General features: G+C 47.0%; 1 protein-coding gene across 1 annotated transcript in view; it reads left to right on the top strand.

Annotated features, from left to right (window-relative positions):
• LOC130285343 (uncharacterized) overlaps nt 1-17,912 on the top strand; it is a 41,720-nt gene that overhangs the window by 15,719 nt on the left and 8,089 nt on the right. The window contains exons 6-7 of the mRNA XM_056536702.1: nt 91-153; nt 4,057-4,755. Of these exons, the coding sequence (XP_056392677.1) occupies nt 91-153; nt 4,057-4,755 (762 nt within the window). The remainder of the gene's footprint in view (nt 1-90; nt 154-4,056; nt 4,756-17,912) is intronic.

The raw sequence follows: 17,912 nt of genomic DNA, 5'->3' as shown, positions 1-17,912 counted from the left end.
TGGAGGCATCAATTGTCTGAAATAAAATGAACTGTGTGTAAATTCTGTTAAATATTTCCCATATGTAACTTTATTACATCACATTTCCAGGACAGGACAATAGAAATACTCAAATGCCACTCACCAGTGCAAAGAACGATGACCCGGAGACTGGTGAGTACAAGTGGACATTGCATTGAAGGTCTGTGGTCATATATATAGACACAGGATCCTAAGAATAATATTATCGAAGGCTTTCTGAGAATGGATTCATGACACAAAAGAAAAGTAATGATTTTCTTTTTAGCATAACCAGTTTCAATAGATTTGTTCAATTTCTCATTTACTCCTCATGCAGAGGTCAACCTAAGCCTGTAGAGATAAAAGCAGAGCCAAGTTTGTCCCTACAGCAAACAACTCAGAATTTTGTCATGGGTAGCTGCCAACCTCCCCCAATTTGCTGGGACTCTTCTGGCAAATTACCGTATATACTCGAGTATAAGCCGAGTTTTTCAGCACGATTTTTCGTGCTGAAAACACCCCCCTCGGCTTATACTCGAGTGAACTCCCCCACCCGCAGTGGTCTTCAACCTGCGGACCTCCAGAGGTTTCAAAACTACAACTCCCAGCAAGCCCGGGCAGCCATCGGCTGTCCGGGCTTGCTGGGAGTTGTAGTTTTGAAACCTCCTGAGGTCCGCAGGTTGAAGACCACTGCGGCCTTCGACATCATCCAGCCCCCTCTCACCCCCCTTTAGTTCTGTACAGTGCTCACCTCCGCTCGGCGCTGGTCCGGTGCTGCAGGACTGTCCGGTGAGGAGGTGGTCCGGTGGGATAGTGGTTCCGGGCTGCTATCTTCACCGGGGAGGCCTCTTCTAAGCGCTTCGGGCCCGGCCCCAGAATAGTCACGTTGCCTTGACAACGACACAGAGGTGCGTTCATTGCCAACGTACTTCTGCGTCATTGTCAAGGCAACGCCTCTATTCCGGGCTGGAAGCGCGGAGAAGAGGCGCCCCCGGTGAAGATAGCAGCCCGGAACCACTATCCCACCGGACCACCTCCCCACCGGACAGTCCTGCAGCACCGGACCAGCGCCGAGCGGAGGTGAGTACTGTACAGAACTAAAGGGGGGTGAGAGGGGGCTGGATGATGTTGAAGGCCGCAGTGGTCTTCAACCTGCGGACCTCCGGAGGTTTCAAAACTACAACTCCCAGCAAGCCCGGACAGCCGATGGCTGCTCGGGCTTGCTGGGAGTTGTAGTTTTGAAACCTCTGGAGGTCCGCAGGTTGAAGACCACTGAGGGCGAATGATGAGAAGAGGATGATGAAGGGGGGGGTGTGGGATGATGACAAGAGGATGATGAAGGGGGGGTGTGGGATGAGGAAGGGGGGGGGTGTGGGATGATGAAGGGGGGTGTGTGGGATGATTACAAGGGGATGATGAAGGGGGGATGTGTGGGATGATGACAAGGGGATGATGAAGGGGGGATGTGTGGGATGATGACAAGGGGATGATGAAGGGGGGATGTGTGGGATGATGACAAGGGGATGATGATGAGGATGTTAATGACGGGTCTGGATGATGACGGGGGTCTGGATGATGACAGGGGGGGATGATGTATTTCCCACCCTAGGCTTATACTCGAGTCAATAACTTTTCCCGGATTTTGGGTTGAAATTAGGGGTCTCGGCTTATACTCGGGTCGGCTTATACTCGAGTATATACGGTATTGTCCAGGGCACTTACTGGTAAACCCCCCCCCCTAACTGGTTGTTAAAATAACAGCTGGTTTAGGAAATATGGGCGAAGCCAAATCCCTGACATGGTTGTCCTTAAAGGGGTACTCCACTGCCCCAGCAGTTGGAACATTGTGTTCCAAACGTTGGATGTGGGCTGGGGGAGTCGTGACGTCACACCACGCCCCCTCAATGTATGTCTATAGTAGGGGACGTGGCGACTGCCACGTCCCCTCCCATAGACTTACATTGAGGGGGCTTGGCGTGACATCACAAGGGGCATAGCCATGATGTCACGACTCCACCCCCGGGTGACGTCATGCCCCGCCCCATCAATGCAAGTCTATGGGAGGGATCCTTTGGATAGGGGATAAGATGTCTTAGGGCCGGAGTATACCCTTAAAATGAAGACACTCTATACCCAGAGTGTTGAGAAAATGATTATAAAACAAGAGGAATCAATCCTCAAAGCCTTTCTGTGGGATATCTGGCATAAATATATAAGTTAGGTAAAAAAATAGGTTTGTGAGATGTACTCTATCTGTTTGTGGTGACCGAAAACGTCAGTCAAGGTATAATCTCCTATATACCCAAATGGCAATTGGTACGAGAAAGGAAAAAAGGTGACTGGTTCTCTAGGTCTATGGGGATTACTATAGTGATTTTCTGGTGAGATTGGGTGGTGGAGTGGTAAGGTGTTGTCAGTGTGTCTGTATATATGGGATGATGGTTATGGTAGTGTGTTATATATTGTGAATGTGATATGTATGGTAATGAATGTACTAGAGTGTATGGCGGTGTATAAGTTGAAAATGTATGACAGTGTGTGTGAGTGTGTGTGTATGATGTGTGTATGGCTGAGGCGTGTATGTTAGTGTCGCTGTGATAGAGGTTAGGTGTGATGGATGAATGTGAAGAGGACAAAGAGGAAAAAAATTAAAAAAGTAAAAAAGAAAAAAAAAAAGAAAAAAAAAATTTCTTATTTATTTCTTTTTATATATATATATATAATTTTTATTTTTACCTATTGGTGATTTTTTATTGTAACATTTGACGACCTTACCTGAGCCTGATTCCGGTCCTTTGTTTTCTATCTCTTTCTCTCTCTTTGTGCCCTCACCCAGGGATGGTGAAGATATGAAGTCTCCCCCCCCCCCCGGCTGCTACATAAGTAGTCCCCTTGGTGGGAACTAATACTTACCAGGGTCCAGTCACTCCTCGACGGTCCGGCCATAATCACGCCCCCTCGGCTTGATTGACTGCCTGCGTAATCGCTCTGCTCCCTATGCAGACGGAGCAGAGTGGTGATGCAGGCCATTATTCAAGCCGAGGGGGTGTGACTACGGCTGGACCGACGGGGTGCGATGGGACCCTGGTAAGTATAAGTGCCAGCCCAGGGGACTACTTACAGGGCATTCCTGGGGGCAGTAATGTCCGGTGGGGATGGTGAGAATACAGATTTTACTATATGTAACGTGTTGCCATGCGTTATATATGGTAATATCTCTATTTGAATATGTTCTGGAAAATCATTATCAACCTTTTAATGGCCTGTGGAACATGTACTATATTGGCAGGTTATAGTTTTCAAACAGTGCTAAATCTGTATCAATTTTGGTCCATCCAGCAGGCTTAGGCTTCTTTCACACTGCCATTGCCCCCGTCGAGAAAGGCCGTCAAACACTTTTCCTTCTTGGAGGGGGCACAACGGACAACAGCGGGTCCCGATGGACCCCATTACAGTCATTGGGGTCTGTCGGGCACTGCTGTTTTCAGCTTTTCAGTGGGAGTAGCGGGAGAAAAAGACAGCGCAAGCAGTAATTTTTCTTCCGTTATTCTCCCCGGTGGCCTCGACGGCCGTCACACTACCGCGTGACAACGATAGAGTGAATGGGGCCTTATTGACATGTGCCAGTCTTGGAGAAACCTTGTTATTTAATGGTTTTAGTACAGTATCAGAGCTTTCCTGCAGAGGTTTAGGTTAGAACTGGTTATTTATGTGGTCCATACATTTAGCCATGAGACAGAATCAAACATACATGTTATTTTTATGTCTGTCAATGGGATTTAAAAAATAAATTAAAATTGGACTGATATTGTCAACTCAAAAAAAAAAGTGTATTCACCTATATCCAACTATTTATAATTTAGAAACATTATTATCTGTAAATTATTGTCTTGAAATGGACAGTGGTCACAATGTACACTGAAAAATCAGACACACAGGTTCTGCATAAAACGTAACATAGATTCTGTTGTATAATGCTCAGAATTTGATGTTTGTAAAAAGATTTTTAATAAAAATAGGTAACTATTAAAATTGTTTCATTTTATTTTTATGCAGCACACAAAAAAGAACCAAAAATTCCAGAAAAAAAGATACCACAAAATCAAATAAAAGCGAGTAATCAGAATATGACACCAAGAAAAACGTCTTTAGAGTATAAAAATGTAGAAGAGGAGACATTCACACCAGTCAAAGAAAGAGTTAGCATAATCGAAAACAACTTGAAAGCTCAAGGGCAGATTCATGAACCATTGGCTGAACAAAAAGCCGATCAACAGGGAGAATACGATAACCCTATGAAAATCCAAAAATCGCCACAATTTGGAAATCAAAAGGAGATAAAGCACAGCAATAGCAAAGAAGATAATAAACTGTCTGGAGAAGAAGAGACCGAAGAACATTCACTGTCCACTAATCCACTTGATGAAAAAGAGATCGATACATCTGGGGAAAGGTCTAAAAGGGAAGACGAAGAAGAAGTGAATCAAGAGAAGGAAGACAATGAAAAACCTTCAGAACTTATCGATACCTCATCTTCTAAAGACGAAACAGAAGTAGAAGAAGACTTTCTGAAGATGAGGGGAATGGATAGCAGTGGTTTCTGTTCCATTGAGGAATCTCCGGATGACCATGACAATGAAGAGACTTTGCTGATGAGCAATAATCTGGAAAAAAGATTAAGAGACCATTCTACTAGTGAAATCGTGAGAGGGAATAGTGACCGTAATCTCACCCAACAGTTATCTAATGATGATGGTGATGATGATGATGGTGGTGGTGGTGGTGGTGGTGATGGTGATGATGATGATGATGGTGGTGGTGGTGGTGGTGGTGATGATGATGATGGTGGTGATGATGGTGATGATGATGATGGTGGTGGTGGTGGTGGTGGTGGTGGTGATGGTGATGATGATGATGATGGTGGTGGTGGTGGTGGTGGTGGTGATGATGATGATGGTGGTGGTGGTGGTGGTGGTGGTGGTGATGGTGATGATGATGATGATGGTGGTGGTGGTGGTGGTGGTGATGATGATGATGGTGGTGGTGGTGGTGGTGATGATGATGATGGTGGTGGTGGTGGTGGTGGTGGTGGTGATGATGATGATGAAAACAAGCCACTAAACATTGTATAACCCCTTTGCGCAAATGGACACACACACACATATATATATATATATATATATATATATATATATATATACACACAGTGGTCCCTCAAAATACGATGGTAATCCATTCCGAATGGACCATCGTTTGTTGAAATCATCGTATGTTGAGGGATCCGTGCAATGTAAAGTATAGGACAGTGGTCTACAACCTGCGGACCTCCAGATGTTGCAAAACTACAACACCCAGCATGCCCGGACAGCCAACGGCTGTCCGGGCATGCTGGGAGTTGTAGTTTTGCAACATCTGGAGGTGCGCAGGTTGAAGACCACTGGTATTGGAGGTTATATTCACGTGTCCCCGCCACTCCGGACCGTCAACGATCGTCACCGCTGCCCTGTTTGTTGCCCTCCATCGCTGTCCCCAACGCTCCAGCAAGGCCTCCGCTTCCCCGGCATCCTCGCTCTCCATCGTCGTCATCACGTTGCTACGCACGCCGCTCCTATTCGATGACGTGGCGGCGTGCGCAGCGACGTGATGATGACGATGGAGAGCGCCGATGATGCAGAGGATCCCGAAGAGGACGCGCCGGAGCCCCGAGGACAGGTAAGTGATGGTCACCGGACCACACGGGGCACCGTAAACGGCTATCCGGTGGTAGCTGAAGCAGTCTGCGCTGCCGGATAGCCGTTTATGCGATGGCCCCGGCATACAAAAGCATCGTATGTTGATGCTGCCTTCAACTTGTGATGGCCTCTGAGGGTGATCGTATGCTAAAATGATCGTATGTCGGGGCCATCGTAGGTCAGGGGGGTCACTGTATGTGCATTCACGATCACAGAGCTGCAACATGGCGGGGGCTCCCATTGCGGGAGTCCTGATGGTAGCCACGGCAACCAGAGACCTCCATACGGCCTCTGGTTACCTGACTACAGAAGCCAATCGGGCTCGGCCCGAGGCAGAATCTGATCTGCTATTCCTGTCAATGTAACACTGAAAGGCAGAATGCATTTTAGCCCAGATTTGTGTCTAGTCCTCTAAAGGGACAGTAAAAGAAAGTAAACATAAAGTAAAAATAAATAAATGTAAATAAACAATAAATAAATATACTCAACCCCCTTTTCCCCATTGTGAATTAAGTATTAACACCCCCCCTCCCCAAGAAATGATACACAGATATTTGATATTGCCGCCTTCGTAACAACCCAAGCAATAAAACTATTAAACTATCACAATTTTAAACCCAGACAATGAATGTCATTAACCCCTTAAGGACCCGGGGTTTTTCTGTTTTTGCATTTTCGTTTTTTTAACCTTCAAAAAAATCATAACTCTTTCAATTTTGCACCTAAAAAATCCATATGATTGCTTATTTTTTGCGCCACCAATTCTACTTTGCAGTGACATCAGTCATTTTACCCAAAAATCTACGGCAAAACGAAAAAAAAAATCATTGTGAGACAAAAAAAAAAAAAAAAACATTTTGTAACTTTTGGGGGCTTCCTTTTCTACACAGTACATTTTTCGGTAAAAATGACAACTTATCTTTATTCTGTAGGTCCATACGATTAAAATGATCCCCTACTTATATAGGTTGGATTTTGTCGCACTTCTGGAAAAAATCATAACTACATGCAGGAAAATTTATACGTTTAATAATGTCATCTTCTGACCCCTATAACTTTTTTATTTTTCTGCGTATGGGGCGGTTTGGGGGCTCATTTTTTGTGCCGTGATCTGAAGTTTTTAGCGGTACCATTTTTGTATTCATAGGACTTATTGATCGCTTTTTACAAATTTTTTAATTATGTAAATAGTTACCAAAAATACACTATTTTGGACTTTGGAATTTTTTTGCGTGTACACCATTGACCATGCGGTTTAATTAACAATATATTTTTATAATTTGGAAATTTCCGCACGCGGCGATACCACATATGTTTATTTTTATTTACACAGTTTTTGCTTTTTTTAAATGGGAAAAAGGGGGTGATTCAAACTTTTATTAGGTAAGGGGTTAAATGATCTTTATTCACTTTTTTTTCACTTTTTTATTTTCAATGTTATAGCTCCCATACGGACCTATAACACTGCACGCACTGATCTTTTACATTGATCATTGTTATCCCATTGGGAGCTATAACACTGCACACACTGATCTTTTACATTGATCATTGTTATCCCATTGGGAGCTATAACACTGCACGCACTGATATTTTACATTGATCATTGTTATCCCATTGGGAGCTATAACACTGCACACACTGATCTTTTACATTGATCATTGTTATCCCATAGGGAGCAATAACACTGCACACACTGATCTTTTACATTGATCATTGTTATCCCATAGGGAGCTATAACACTGCACACACTGATCTTTTACATTGTTCAATGGTTTCTCATAGGAAACCATTGATCAATGATTCTGCAGCTTGACTGCTCATGCCTGGATCTCAGGCACTGAGCAGTCATTCGGCGATCAGACACCAGGGGGCAAGGTAAGAGACCCTCCTGCTGTGTTACAGCTGTTTGGGATGCCGCAATTTCGCAGCGGACATCCTGAACAGCACCCAGAGCTAACTGGCAATGATTTACTTTCACTTTAGATGTGGAGTTCAACTTTGAATGCCGCGTCTAAAGGGTTAACAGCGTGCAGCACAGCGATCAGTGGCATGCGCTATTAGCCACGGGTCCTTGCCGTTATTAGAGGCCGGGCCCGACCCGCTATTACACGCCGTGGCCCTGCGTTATAGAATGGGAGCGGACTCATGACGTACCGGTACTTCATGGGTCCTATAGGGGTTAAAATTAGGGATGCACCAATATATCGGCCGAAAATAGCTGTTTCGGGGAAATGCCGAAACAACAAAAAATGTGCCGATAATGACCACCTCCCCTGCCCGCCCACAGCACAAGTTACAAACACTGCCAGTGGCAGAGGCACTCGTGGGGGGTGCAGGGGGGGCCGGCCGCAACATCTGGGGGGGCGCGCTCTCCGGGATAGGATTAGGAATACTTCTTTTTATGTGCCCGGGCCGGCTCCCGTGTGTGGCTGCAGACGGGGGCCGGCCAGCGCATATAAAACCTAATACTGTATACTAAAAACCAGGGGGCCTCCAGCTGTTGTGAAACTACAACTCCCAGCATGCCCGGACCGGCAAAGTCTGTCCGGGCATGCTAGGAGTTGTAGTTTCACAACAGCTGGAGGCCCCCTGGTTTTTAGTATACAGTATTAGTTTTTATATGCTCTGGCCGGCCCCCGCCTGCAGCCACACACGGGAGCCGGCCCGGGCACATAAAAAGAAGTATTCCTAATCCTATCCCGGACATCCCTGTTTCCCGAAAAATCTTTTCGGGACATAAGGATGCCCGCCGGTCACTCACCATTCCCCGGCGTCCTCCTGCGATCCTCCTTCGGTCCTTCGCTTCTCCCCCTCTATGGTCGTACGCACGGGACGTCACTGACAACCCTAGAGATGCAGGAGAACGCGCGCTGGCCGGGGCCTGGTAAGTGACCGCGTCATCTTCTTCAGTGTTCCGGTCACCGCTCCTCCGGTCGCGGCACCTACTGCTATGGTCCATGGGCCATAGCAGTAGATGTGACCCCGGGCCGGAGGAGCGGTGACCGGATCACTGTGGGGGCAGCAGTACAGACATACAGCCTCCAGCCATACACTGTATATGGCTGGAAGCTGTATGTCTGTGGGGTGGGGGGAAGCTGCCTACTATTGTGGGGGAACTGCCTAATATTGTTGGGGGGGGAGCTGCCTAATATTGTGGGGGAACTGCTGAGCTAATGTGGGGGGGAGCTGCCTACAAATGTGGGGGGAGCTGCCTAATATTGTTGGGGGGGAGCTGCCTACAAATGTGGGGGGAGCTGCCTAATATTGTGGGGGGGAGCTGCCTAATATTGTGGGGGGAGCTGCCTAATATTGTGGGGGGAGCTGCCTAATATTGTAGGGGAACTGCTGACCTAACGTGGGGGGAGCTGCCTACAAATGTGGGGGGGAGCTGCCTAATATTGTTGGGGGGGAGCTGCCTAATATTGTGTGTGGGGGGGGGGGGAGCTGCCTAATATTGTGGGGGGAGCTGCCTAATATTGTGGGGGGAGCTGCCTAATATTGTTGGGGGGAGCTGCCTAATATTGTTGGGGGGTGCTGCCTAATATTTTGGGAAACTGCCTACTATTGTGGGGGAAATGCTGACCTAATGTGGGGGAGCTGCCTACTATTGTGGGGGGAGCTGCCTATTAATGTGGGGGAACTCCCGACCTAATGTGGGGGAGCTGGCAATCTAATGTGGGGGAATCTAATCTAATAAGCAGAGCGCTGCATTTTACCAGAAGACGGGGAGAAGTCATTTTCGGTTTCGGTATCGGTTTCGGCCGGACATTTTTTTTTATTTCGGTTTCGTTTCGGTTCTGAAATTTCCATTTCGGTGCACCTCTAGTTAAAATAATTGATAAAACAACTTGCCAAATTTTCTGCTTTATGTTAAAGTTGTCTCTGTAAAACTTAAATAAAAAGTGATCAAAATGTAGCAATTAAAAAATTTGTCCACACACATTGTTGGTATGAAAATAAAAGAAAATGACACCTCTCAGAAAATGGTGATTAACAAACATGATTTTATTTTATTAAAAATAGATTTTATACTGTAAATATAATAAACCATAAAATAAAGTATATAAATGAGGTATCACCATAATACCTATCGACCGAATAAAACTACCATGTCATTTATTAAAACAATGAATGTAGAATGTAATACAAAATAAAATAAACTTGCCAAAATTGCTGCTTTTTGTTAATCCTGCCTCAGTAAAATATTAATAAAAAGTGATTAAAATGTCAGACGTGCCCCACAGTACCACTGAAAACTGCAACTTATCCCGCAAAGAACACAGTCAAGGGCGCAGAGGCCATGCAAAGCGAAGAATTTTTTTCTGTTTTATTCTGTTTCCCTTTTTTCCTCTTCTTTTTCTTAATTTCTTTATCCTATTTTTCTTATTATTACTCTTTTTCTAATTACCATTATGGTATCGGACTCCATATGCAATGTATAGAAATGGGGTTGGGATTATGATATAGAGATGTCTTATAAATGTTCATATGTTTATACTTGCTTGTTTTGAAATTTCACGTACTCCTCAAACTCCTTAACCCCTTAAAGACCAGGTCAATTTTATTTTTGCATTTTCGTTTTTTCCTCCTCCTCTTCTAAAAATCGTAACTCTTTTATATTTTCATCCACAGACTAGTATGAAGGCTCGTTTTTTGCGTGACCAGTTGTCCTGCGTAATGACATCACTCATTTTACCATAAAATGTATGGCGTAACCAAAAAAATACTATTTGTGTGGGGAAATGAAAAAGAAAACCGCAATTTTGCAAATTTTGGAAGGTTTCGTTTTCACTATGTACAATTTACGGTAAAAATGACGTGTGTTCTTTATTCTGTGGATCAATGCAATTAAAACGGTAACCATGATAATATACTTTTCTATTATTGTTGCGCTTAAAAAAAATCGCAAACTTTTTAACCAAATTAGTATGTTTAAAATTCTTCTATTTTGACGACCTATAACTGTTTAATTTTTCCATATAAGCGGCGGTATGAGGGCTCATTTTTTGTGCCATGATCTGTACTTTTTATTGACACCACATTTGTGTTTATAAAACTTTCATACATTTTTGTTATCATTTTTTAAATAAAATGTGACAAAAAAGCAGCTATTTTGCGCTTTTTTTTTATTTTTACGTTCACGCCGTTCACCGTACAGGATCAATAACATTATATTTTAATATTTTGGACATTTACGCATGCGGCGATACCAAATATGTATATAAAATTTTTTTTTTCACTTTATGGGGGTAAAAAGGACATTTTATGTTTTTATGGGGGGGGGGGATTTTTTCAAATTTTTTTTACTTTATTTTTTTACTTTCACTTTTACACTTAAATAGTCCCCATAGGGGACTATCTATAGCAATCCTTTGATTGCTAATACTGTTCAGTGCTATGCATAGGGCATAGCACTGATCAGTATTATCGGTGATCTTCTGCTCTGGTCTGCTCGATTGCAGACCAGAGCAGAAGACCCCCGGGAGACGGCCGGAGCCAGGTGAGGGGACCTCCGGCCGCCATGCTGGATGATCGTATCACCGCGGCAGCACTGCGGGCGATCCGATCAGCCATTCAAAGTACTGCACTGCCACAGATGCCGTGATCTGTATTGATCACGGCATCTGAGGGGTTAATGGCGGACATCCATTTGATCGCGGATGTAAGCCATTACCGGCAGGTCCCGGCTGCTATCAGCAGCCAGGGACCTGCTGCCCATGACTCAAACACCGCTCCGGTGCTCGCAGTCATGTCAACGCGTCCATTGTCGTTAAGGGGTACTCCGCTGCTCAGCATTTGGAAAAAACTGTTCCGAATGCTGGAGCCAGTGCCGAGAGATTGGGATGCCATAGCCCCGCCCCCTCAATGCAAGTCTATGGAAGGGGGCGTGGCTATGATGTCACGAGCTCCCAGCGCCGGCTCCAGCGTTCAGAACAGTTTGTTCCAAATGCTGAGCAGCGGCGTGCCCCTTTAAATAAAAGTGGGGTGTTGTGTTTATATTTCATAACCTGTGTTATTTTTGTTCAATACATGTTCATTTTGTTGTATACATTTAAAAAACTTGTTTTTAATAAACAGTTATATATAAACTATAAATATATATATATATATATAATGCGAGCAAGGTAGAGCCGCTCACCACTCCCCCGCCCACTGCGCCTCCTTGTGCTACGGACACAGGTACCGCCCCCGGTTCAACCAAGATAAGAAGAAAGAAATGTCCGGCACTCAGGTGTTTGCAGGTAAAAACTTGGTATGGCTTTATCTGCAACGACCAACACAGGACAGGATCTGACGCGTTTCGCACTGAAGAGTGCTTAATCGTAGATGCACATACATTCACGACACCATTAAAATACACATGAATTTGTTCACATGACCGTATACATCTTAATTAAAACAGGTGGGTAGGGAAAAGTAGAGAAAGGGGAGGAAGAGGGGAGGGGAAAGGGGGGGAGAGAGAGGGGGAGAAAGAGGGGAGGGGAAAGGGGGGGAGAGAGAGAGGGGGAGAAAGAGGGGGAGGGAAAGGGGGGGGGGAGAGAGAGGGGGAGAAAGAGGGGAGGGAAAGGGGGGGTTTGGGGGGGAGGCGATTATTACTTTATTGTAATTATTATTATATGTTTTTAAAAAACATATAATAATAATTCCAATAAAGTAATAATCGCCTCCCCCCAAACCCCCCCCCCTTTCCCTCCCCTCTTTCTCTCCCCCCCCCTCTTCCTCCCCTTTGTTATGCCGAGCGCTCTGGGTCCCTGCTCCTCCCGGGAGCGCTCGCAGCCTTCACCTCTTGTTACCGGCGGGGGATGCGACCCGCGTAGCGGGACGTGCCCGCTCGCGGGTCGCATCCCGGTCCGCTCACCCGTCCTGTTCCCCGACGGCTCAGTCCGGGCGCGCGCGGCCCCGCTTCCTAGGGCACGCGCCCGCGCGGGCTCTCTGCGATTTAAAGGGCCAGTGCGCCACTGATTGGCGCCTGGCCCAATTTGTGCTCACACCTGTGCCCTCTCTATATAACCTCACTTCCCCTTCCCAGTATTGCCGGATCTTGTTGCCTTGTGCCAGAGAAAGCGTTTCCTTGTATGTCCCAAGCCAGTGTTCCAGACCCTCTGCCGTTGCCCCTGACTACGATCCTAGCTGCCTGCCCTGACCTTCTGCTATGTTCGACCTTGCTCTTGCCTAATCCCTTGTACCGCGCCTGTCTCAGCCGTCAGTTGGGGTTGAGTCGCTATCGGGTGGAACGACCTGGGGGTTACCTGCCGCTGCAAGTCCATCCCGCTTTGCGGCGGGCTCTGGTGAAAACCAGTAACCCCTTAGACTCCGTTCCCTTGGTACGGCACACGTCATCACCCCACTGACACAGAGGATCCACCACCAGTATCCTCACAGTATCCGGATCCTGACAGTTACCTGCCACTGCAAGTCCATCCTGCTTTGCGGCGGGCTCTGGTGAAAACCAGTAACCCCTTAGACTCCGTTCCCCTGGTACGGCCCACGTCATCACCCCACTGACACAGAGGATCCACCACCAGTATCCTCACAGTATCCGGATCCTGACAGTAGATCCGGCCATGGATCCCACTGAGGTCCCGCTGCCAGTTGTCGCTGACCTTACCACGGTGGTCGCCCAGCAATCTCAACAGATAGCGCAACAAGGACAACAGCTGACCCAATTGACTGTCATGCTGCAACAACCTCTGCCACAGCTTCAGCAACCATCTCCTCCGCCAGCTCCTGCACCTCCTCCGCAGCGAGTGGCTGCTCCCAGCTGCTCCCAGCCTCCACTTGTCCCTGCCGGACAAATTTGATGGGGACTCTAAACTATGCCGTGGTTTCCTGTCTCAATGTTCCCTACACTTGGAGATGATGTTGGACCAATTTCCCACAGAACGGTCTAAGGTGGCTTTAGTGGTTAGTCTCCTGTCTGGAAAGGCCTTGTCATGGACCACACCGCTCTGGGACCGCAATGATCCTGTCACTGCCACTGTCCAGTCCTTCTTCGCTGAGGTTCGTAGAGTCTTCAAGGAACCAGCCCGGGCCTCTTCTGCCGAGACTGCTTTGTTGAACCTTGTCCAAGGAAGTTCTTCTGTGGGCGAATACGCCATACAATTTCGTACTCTCGCTTCTGAATTATCCTGGAACAATGAGGCCCTCTGCGCGACCTTCAAGAAAGGCCTATCCAGCAACATCAAGGATGTACTGGCCGCACGAGAAATTCCTGCTAACCTGCATGAACTTATCCAATTGGCCACCCGCATTGACATGCGTTTTTCTGAAAGACGCCAGGAGCTCCAACAAGAGAAGGACTTTGTTCGCACCAGGCGATTTCTCTCCCCAGCTCCTCTCTTCTCAAGTCCACTGCAATCTGTTCCTGTGCCTTCTGCCGTGGAGGCTATGCAAGTGGACCGGTCCCGTCTGACCCTACAAGAGCGGACTCGCCACCGTAACGAGAATCTATGCCTGTACTCTGCTAGTACCGAACACTTCCTAAAAGACTGTCCTATCCGCCCTCCGCGTCAGGAAAAACGCACTCCGATTCCGCACAAAGGTGAGACAGCTCTAGGTGTGAATTCTGCTTCTCCACGTCTTACTGTGCCTGTGCGGATTTCTCCTTCTGCTAACTCCTCCTTCTCAGCTGTGGCCTTCTTGGATTCCGGTTCTGCAGGAAATTTTATTTTGGCCTCTTTCGTTAATAGGTTCAACATCCCAGTGACCAGTCTCGTCAGACCACTCTACATCTCTTCAGTTAATGGAGAAAAGTTGGACTGCACTGTGCGTTACCGCACAGAACCCCTGTTAATGTGCATTGGACTGCATCCCGAAAAAGTTGCATTTCTTGTCCTACCCAACTGCACCTCTGAAATTCTCCTCGGCTTGCCATGGCTCCAATGTCACTCTCCTACCCTTGACTGGACCACCGGGGAGATCAAGAGTTGGGGTTCTTCTTGTCTCAAGCAATGCCTTACATCTGCTCCTGTCAGTCAAACCCCTGTGGCTCCTCCTATACCAGGTCTCCCCAAGGCCTACCAGGACTATGCCAATGTTTTCTGTAAAAAAACAGCAGAGACTTTGCCACCTCATAGGCCTTATGACTGCCCTATTGACCTCCTTCCTGGTACTACTCCACCCCGGGGCAGGATCTATCCTCTGTCCGTCCCTGAGACTCAAGCCATGTATGACTACATCCAGGAAAATTTAAAGAGGGGATTCATTCGCAAGTCCTCATCCCCTGCCGGAGCGGGGTTCTTCTTTGTTTCTAAAAAAGACGGTACCCTACGGCCATGTATTGACTACAGCGGTTTAAATAAAATCACCATTAAAAACCGCTATCCCCTGCCTCTAATCTCGGAACTCTTTGACCGCCTTCGTGGCGCCAACATCTTCACTATATTGGACTTAAGAGGCACCTATAATCTCATTCGCATCAGGAAAGGGGATGAGTGGAAAACCGCATTTAATACCAGAGACGGACACTTCGAATATCTTGTTATGCCCTTTGGGCTCTGCAATGCCCCTGCAGTCTTCCAGGACTTCGTTAATGAAATATTTCGGGACTGGTTATATACCTGTGTTGTGGTTTACCTGGACGACATCTTGATTTTCTCCTCTAGTCTAGAGGAACACCGTCGTCATGTCCGCCTAGTGCTCCAGAGACTCCGCGGAAATCAACTGTATGCCAAAATAGAGAAATGTCTCTTTGAATGCCAATCTCTTCCCTTCCTAGGTTACCTAGTCTCTGGCCAGGGACTTCAAATTGTTATGATTCGGCTGGCTGGAGGTGGATCCTCTGTGTCAGAGAGGGATTGGCGTGGACCGTGCCGGCGGACCGGTTCTAAGTTGCTACTGGTATTCACCAGAGCCCGCCGCAAAGCGGGATGGTCTTGCAGCGGCGGTAGCAACCAGGTCGTATCCACCGGCAACGGCTCAACCTCTCTGACTGCTGAGATAGGCATGGTACAAGGGATAAGGCAAGAGCGAGGTCGGACGTAGCAGAAGGTCAGGGCAGGCAGCAAGGATCGTAGTCAGGGGCAACGGCAGGAGGTCTGGAACACAAGCTAGGAACACACAAGGAAAGGCTTTCACTGGCACAATGGCAACAAGATCCGGCAAGGAAGTGCAGGGGAAGTGAGGTGATATGGCCAGGGAGCAGGTGGAAGCTAATTAGGCTGATTGGGCCAGGCACCAATCATTGGTGCACTGGCCCTTTAAATCTAGAGAGCTGGCGCGCGCGCGCGCCCTAAGGAGCGGAGCCGCGCGTGCCAGGACATGACAGCCGGGGACCGGGACAGGTGAGTGACTTGGGATGCGTTTCGCGAGCGGGCACGTCCTGCTATGCGAATCGCATCCCCGCCGGCAATGTCAGTGCAGCGCTCCCGGTCAGCGGGTCTGACCGGGGCGCTGCAGAGAGAGGGGACGCCGCGAGCGCTCCGGGGAGGAGCAGGGACCCGGAGCACTCGGCGTAACACAAATGGACCCAGGCAAACTGTCAGCGGTTTTAGATTGGCCTCGCCCTTAGGATTTGCCAACTACTACCGACAGTTTATTCCTAATTTTTCCACCATTGTGGCTCCAATTGTGGCCCTAACCAGGAAGAATGCCAACCCTAAGTCCTGGCCTCCCCAAGCGGATGAGGCCTTCAATCGCCTCAAATCAATCGCCTCAAAACTGCCTTCGCTTCTGCTCCAGTACTGTCCAGACCTGATCCATCGAAACCCTTCTTGCTGGAAGTGGACGCCTCCTCAGTCGGAGCCGGAGCCATACTCCTTCAAAAAAAACTCTACCGGACATAATATTACTTGTGGTTTCTTTTCTAAAACCTTCTCTCCGGCGGAGAAAAATTACTCCATTGGTGATCGTGAACTTCTGGCCATCAAGCTAGCTCTCGAAGAATGGAGGCATCTACTGGAAGGTTTCCAAACACCTCATTGTCATCTACACAGATCACAAGAATCGTATCTCCAGTCTGCCCAACGTTCTGAACCCTCGCCAGGCTAGGTGGTCGTTGTTTTTTGCCCGCTTTAACTTCGAGATTCACTTTCATCCTGCTGACAAAAAACGTTAGGGCTGACGCCTTTCACGTTCCTCTGATGCTACCGAATCTGAAGCCACTCTACAACACATTGTACCTCCTGAGTGCCTGGTCTCCTCTGCTCCAGCTTCTATTAGACAAACTCCTCCTGGAAAGACCTTTGTCCCTCCACGACCAGCGCCTCAAGATCCTCAAGTGGGGACATTCCTCGCACCTCACTGGCCACGCTGGTGTCAAGAAGTCCATCCAACTTATTTCTCGTTTATATTGTTGGCCTACCCTGGAGGTGATGTCTCTGATTTCATTCGGGCCTGTACAGTTTGTGCCCAGGACAAGACCCCCTCGCCAGAAGCCTGCTGGGACTCCTCCTTCCTTTACCTGTTCCTGAGCAGCCATTGTCTCAAATTGCCATGGATTTTATTACGGATCTGCCTGTATCCCACGGCAACACAGTCATCTGGGTGGTAGTTGATCATTTCTCCAAGATGGCACATTTCATTCCGCTTCTTCTGTAGTAAAAACGTCAAAAGAGTCTGTATACAGCTTTGGAGTCTGTGCCATTCATTCTTCTCCTAGGCCTAGTCACTTATAACTCCTGATTCGGAATCAAACAACATATTTGAAGGAATCCATTGAATTCCCTAACACCTACTATTGGAGGAGGTGAAACTCGTGGTCACTGCTAGTGTTTCTGCCTCCAATACATTGGGAGACATTTTTCATTGTGTGTTTAGTTTTACATGTTGTAACTAATTTACCAGGCTCAAGTTAAGTGTATGGTGTGATAAATTTGGCGCAAGTGCACATGTGTGGAATTTTTGCTTCTGTGAAGCTGTTGCAAGGAAGTTTTGTAAGTGAAAAGATTGCTGGTATTGGTTTGCAGCATTTGGAGAAAACTTGCACATGATAAATTCACAACCACTGCAAAGTCAAAGGGCAAAAGTAAAGTAAATTTGGCAAAAATCACTATAGGACAAAAAGACAAAATTTATCAATGTCATTTTTTTTTGCTGTGAAAAGTCGCAAAAAAAAAATTTCACACCTGTTCCGTGCAACTTTTTTGCGCCAAATATACACAAAAAACCTGTGTAAATCTCTTGATAAATTCCGCCTAAGGACTTAATTTATTATATATTTTTTAATAACTATGTTGTGGT

This window comes from Hyla sarda, chromosome 8, assembly GCF_029499605.1.
Source record: "Hyla sarda isolate aHylSar1 chromosome 8, aHylSar1.hap1, whole genome shotgun sequence".
NCBI classification, from domain to species: Eukaryota; Metazoa; Chordata; class Amphibia; order Anura; family Hylidae; genus Hyla; species Hyla sarda.
Note: the sequence above shows the minus strand (reverse complement) of the source record. Positions and strands in the feature narration are given on the sequence as shown.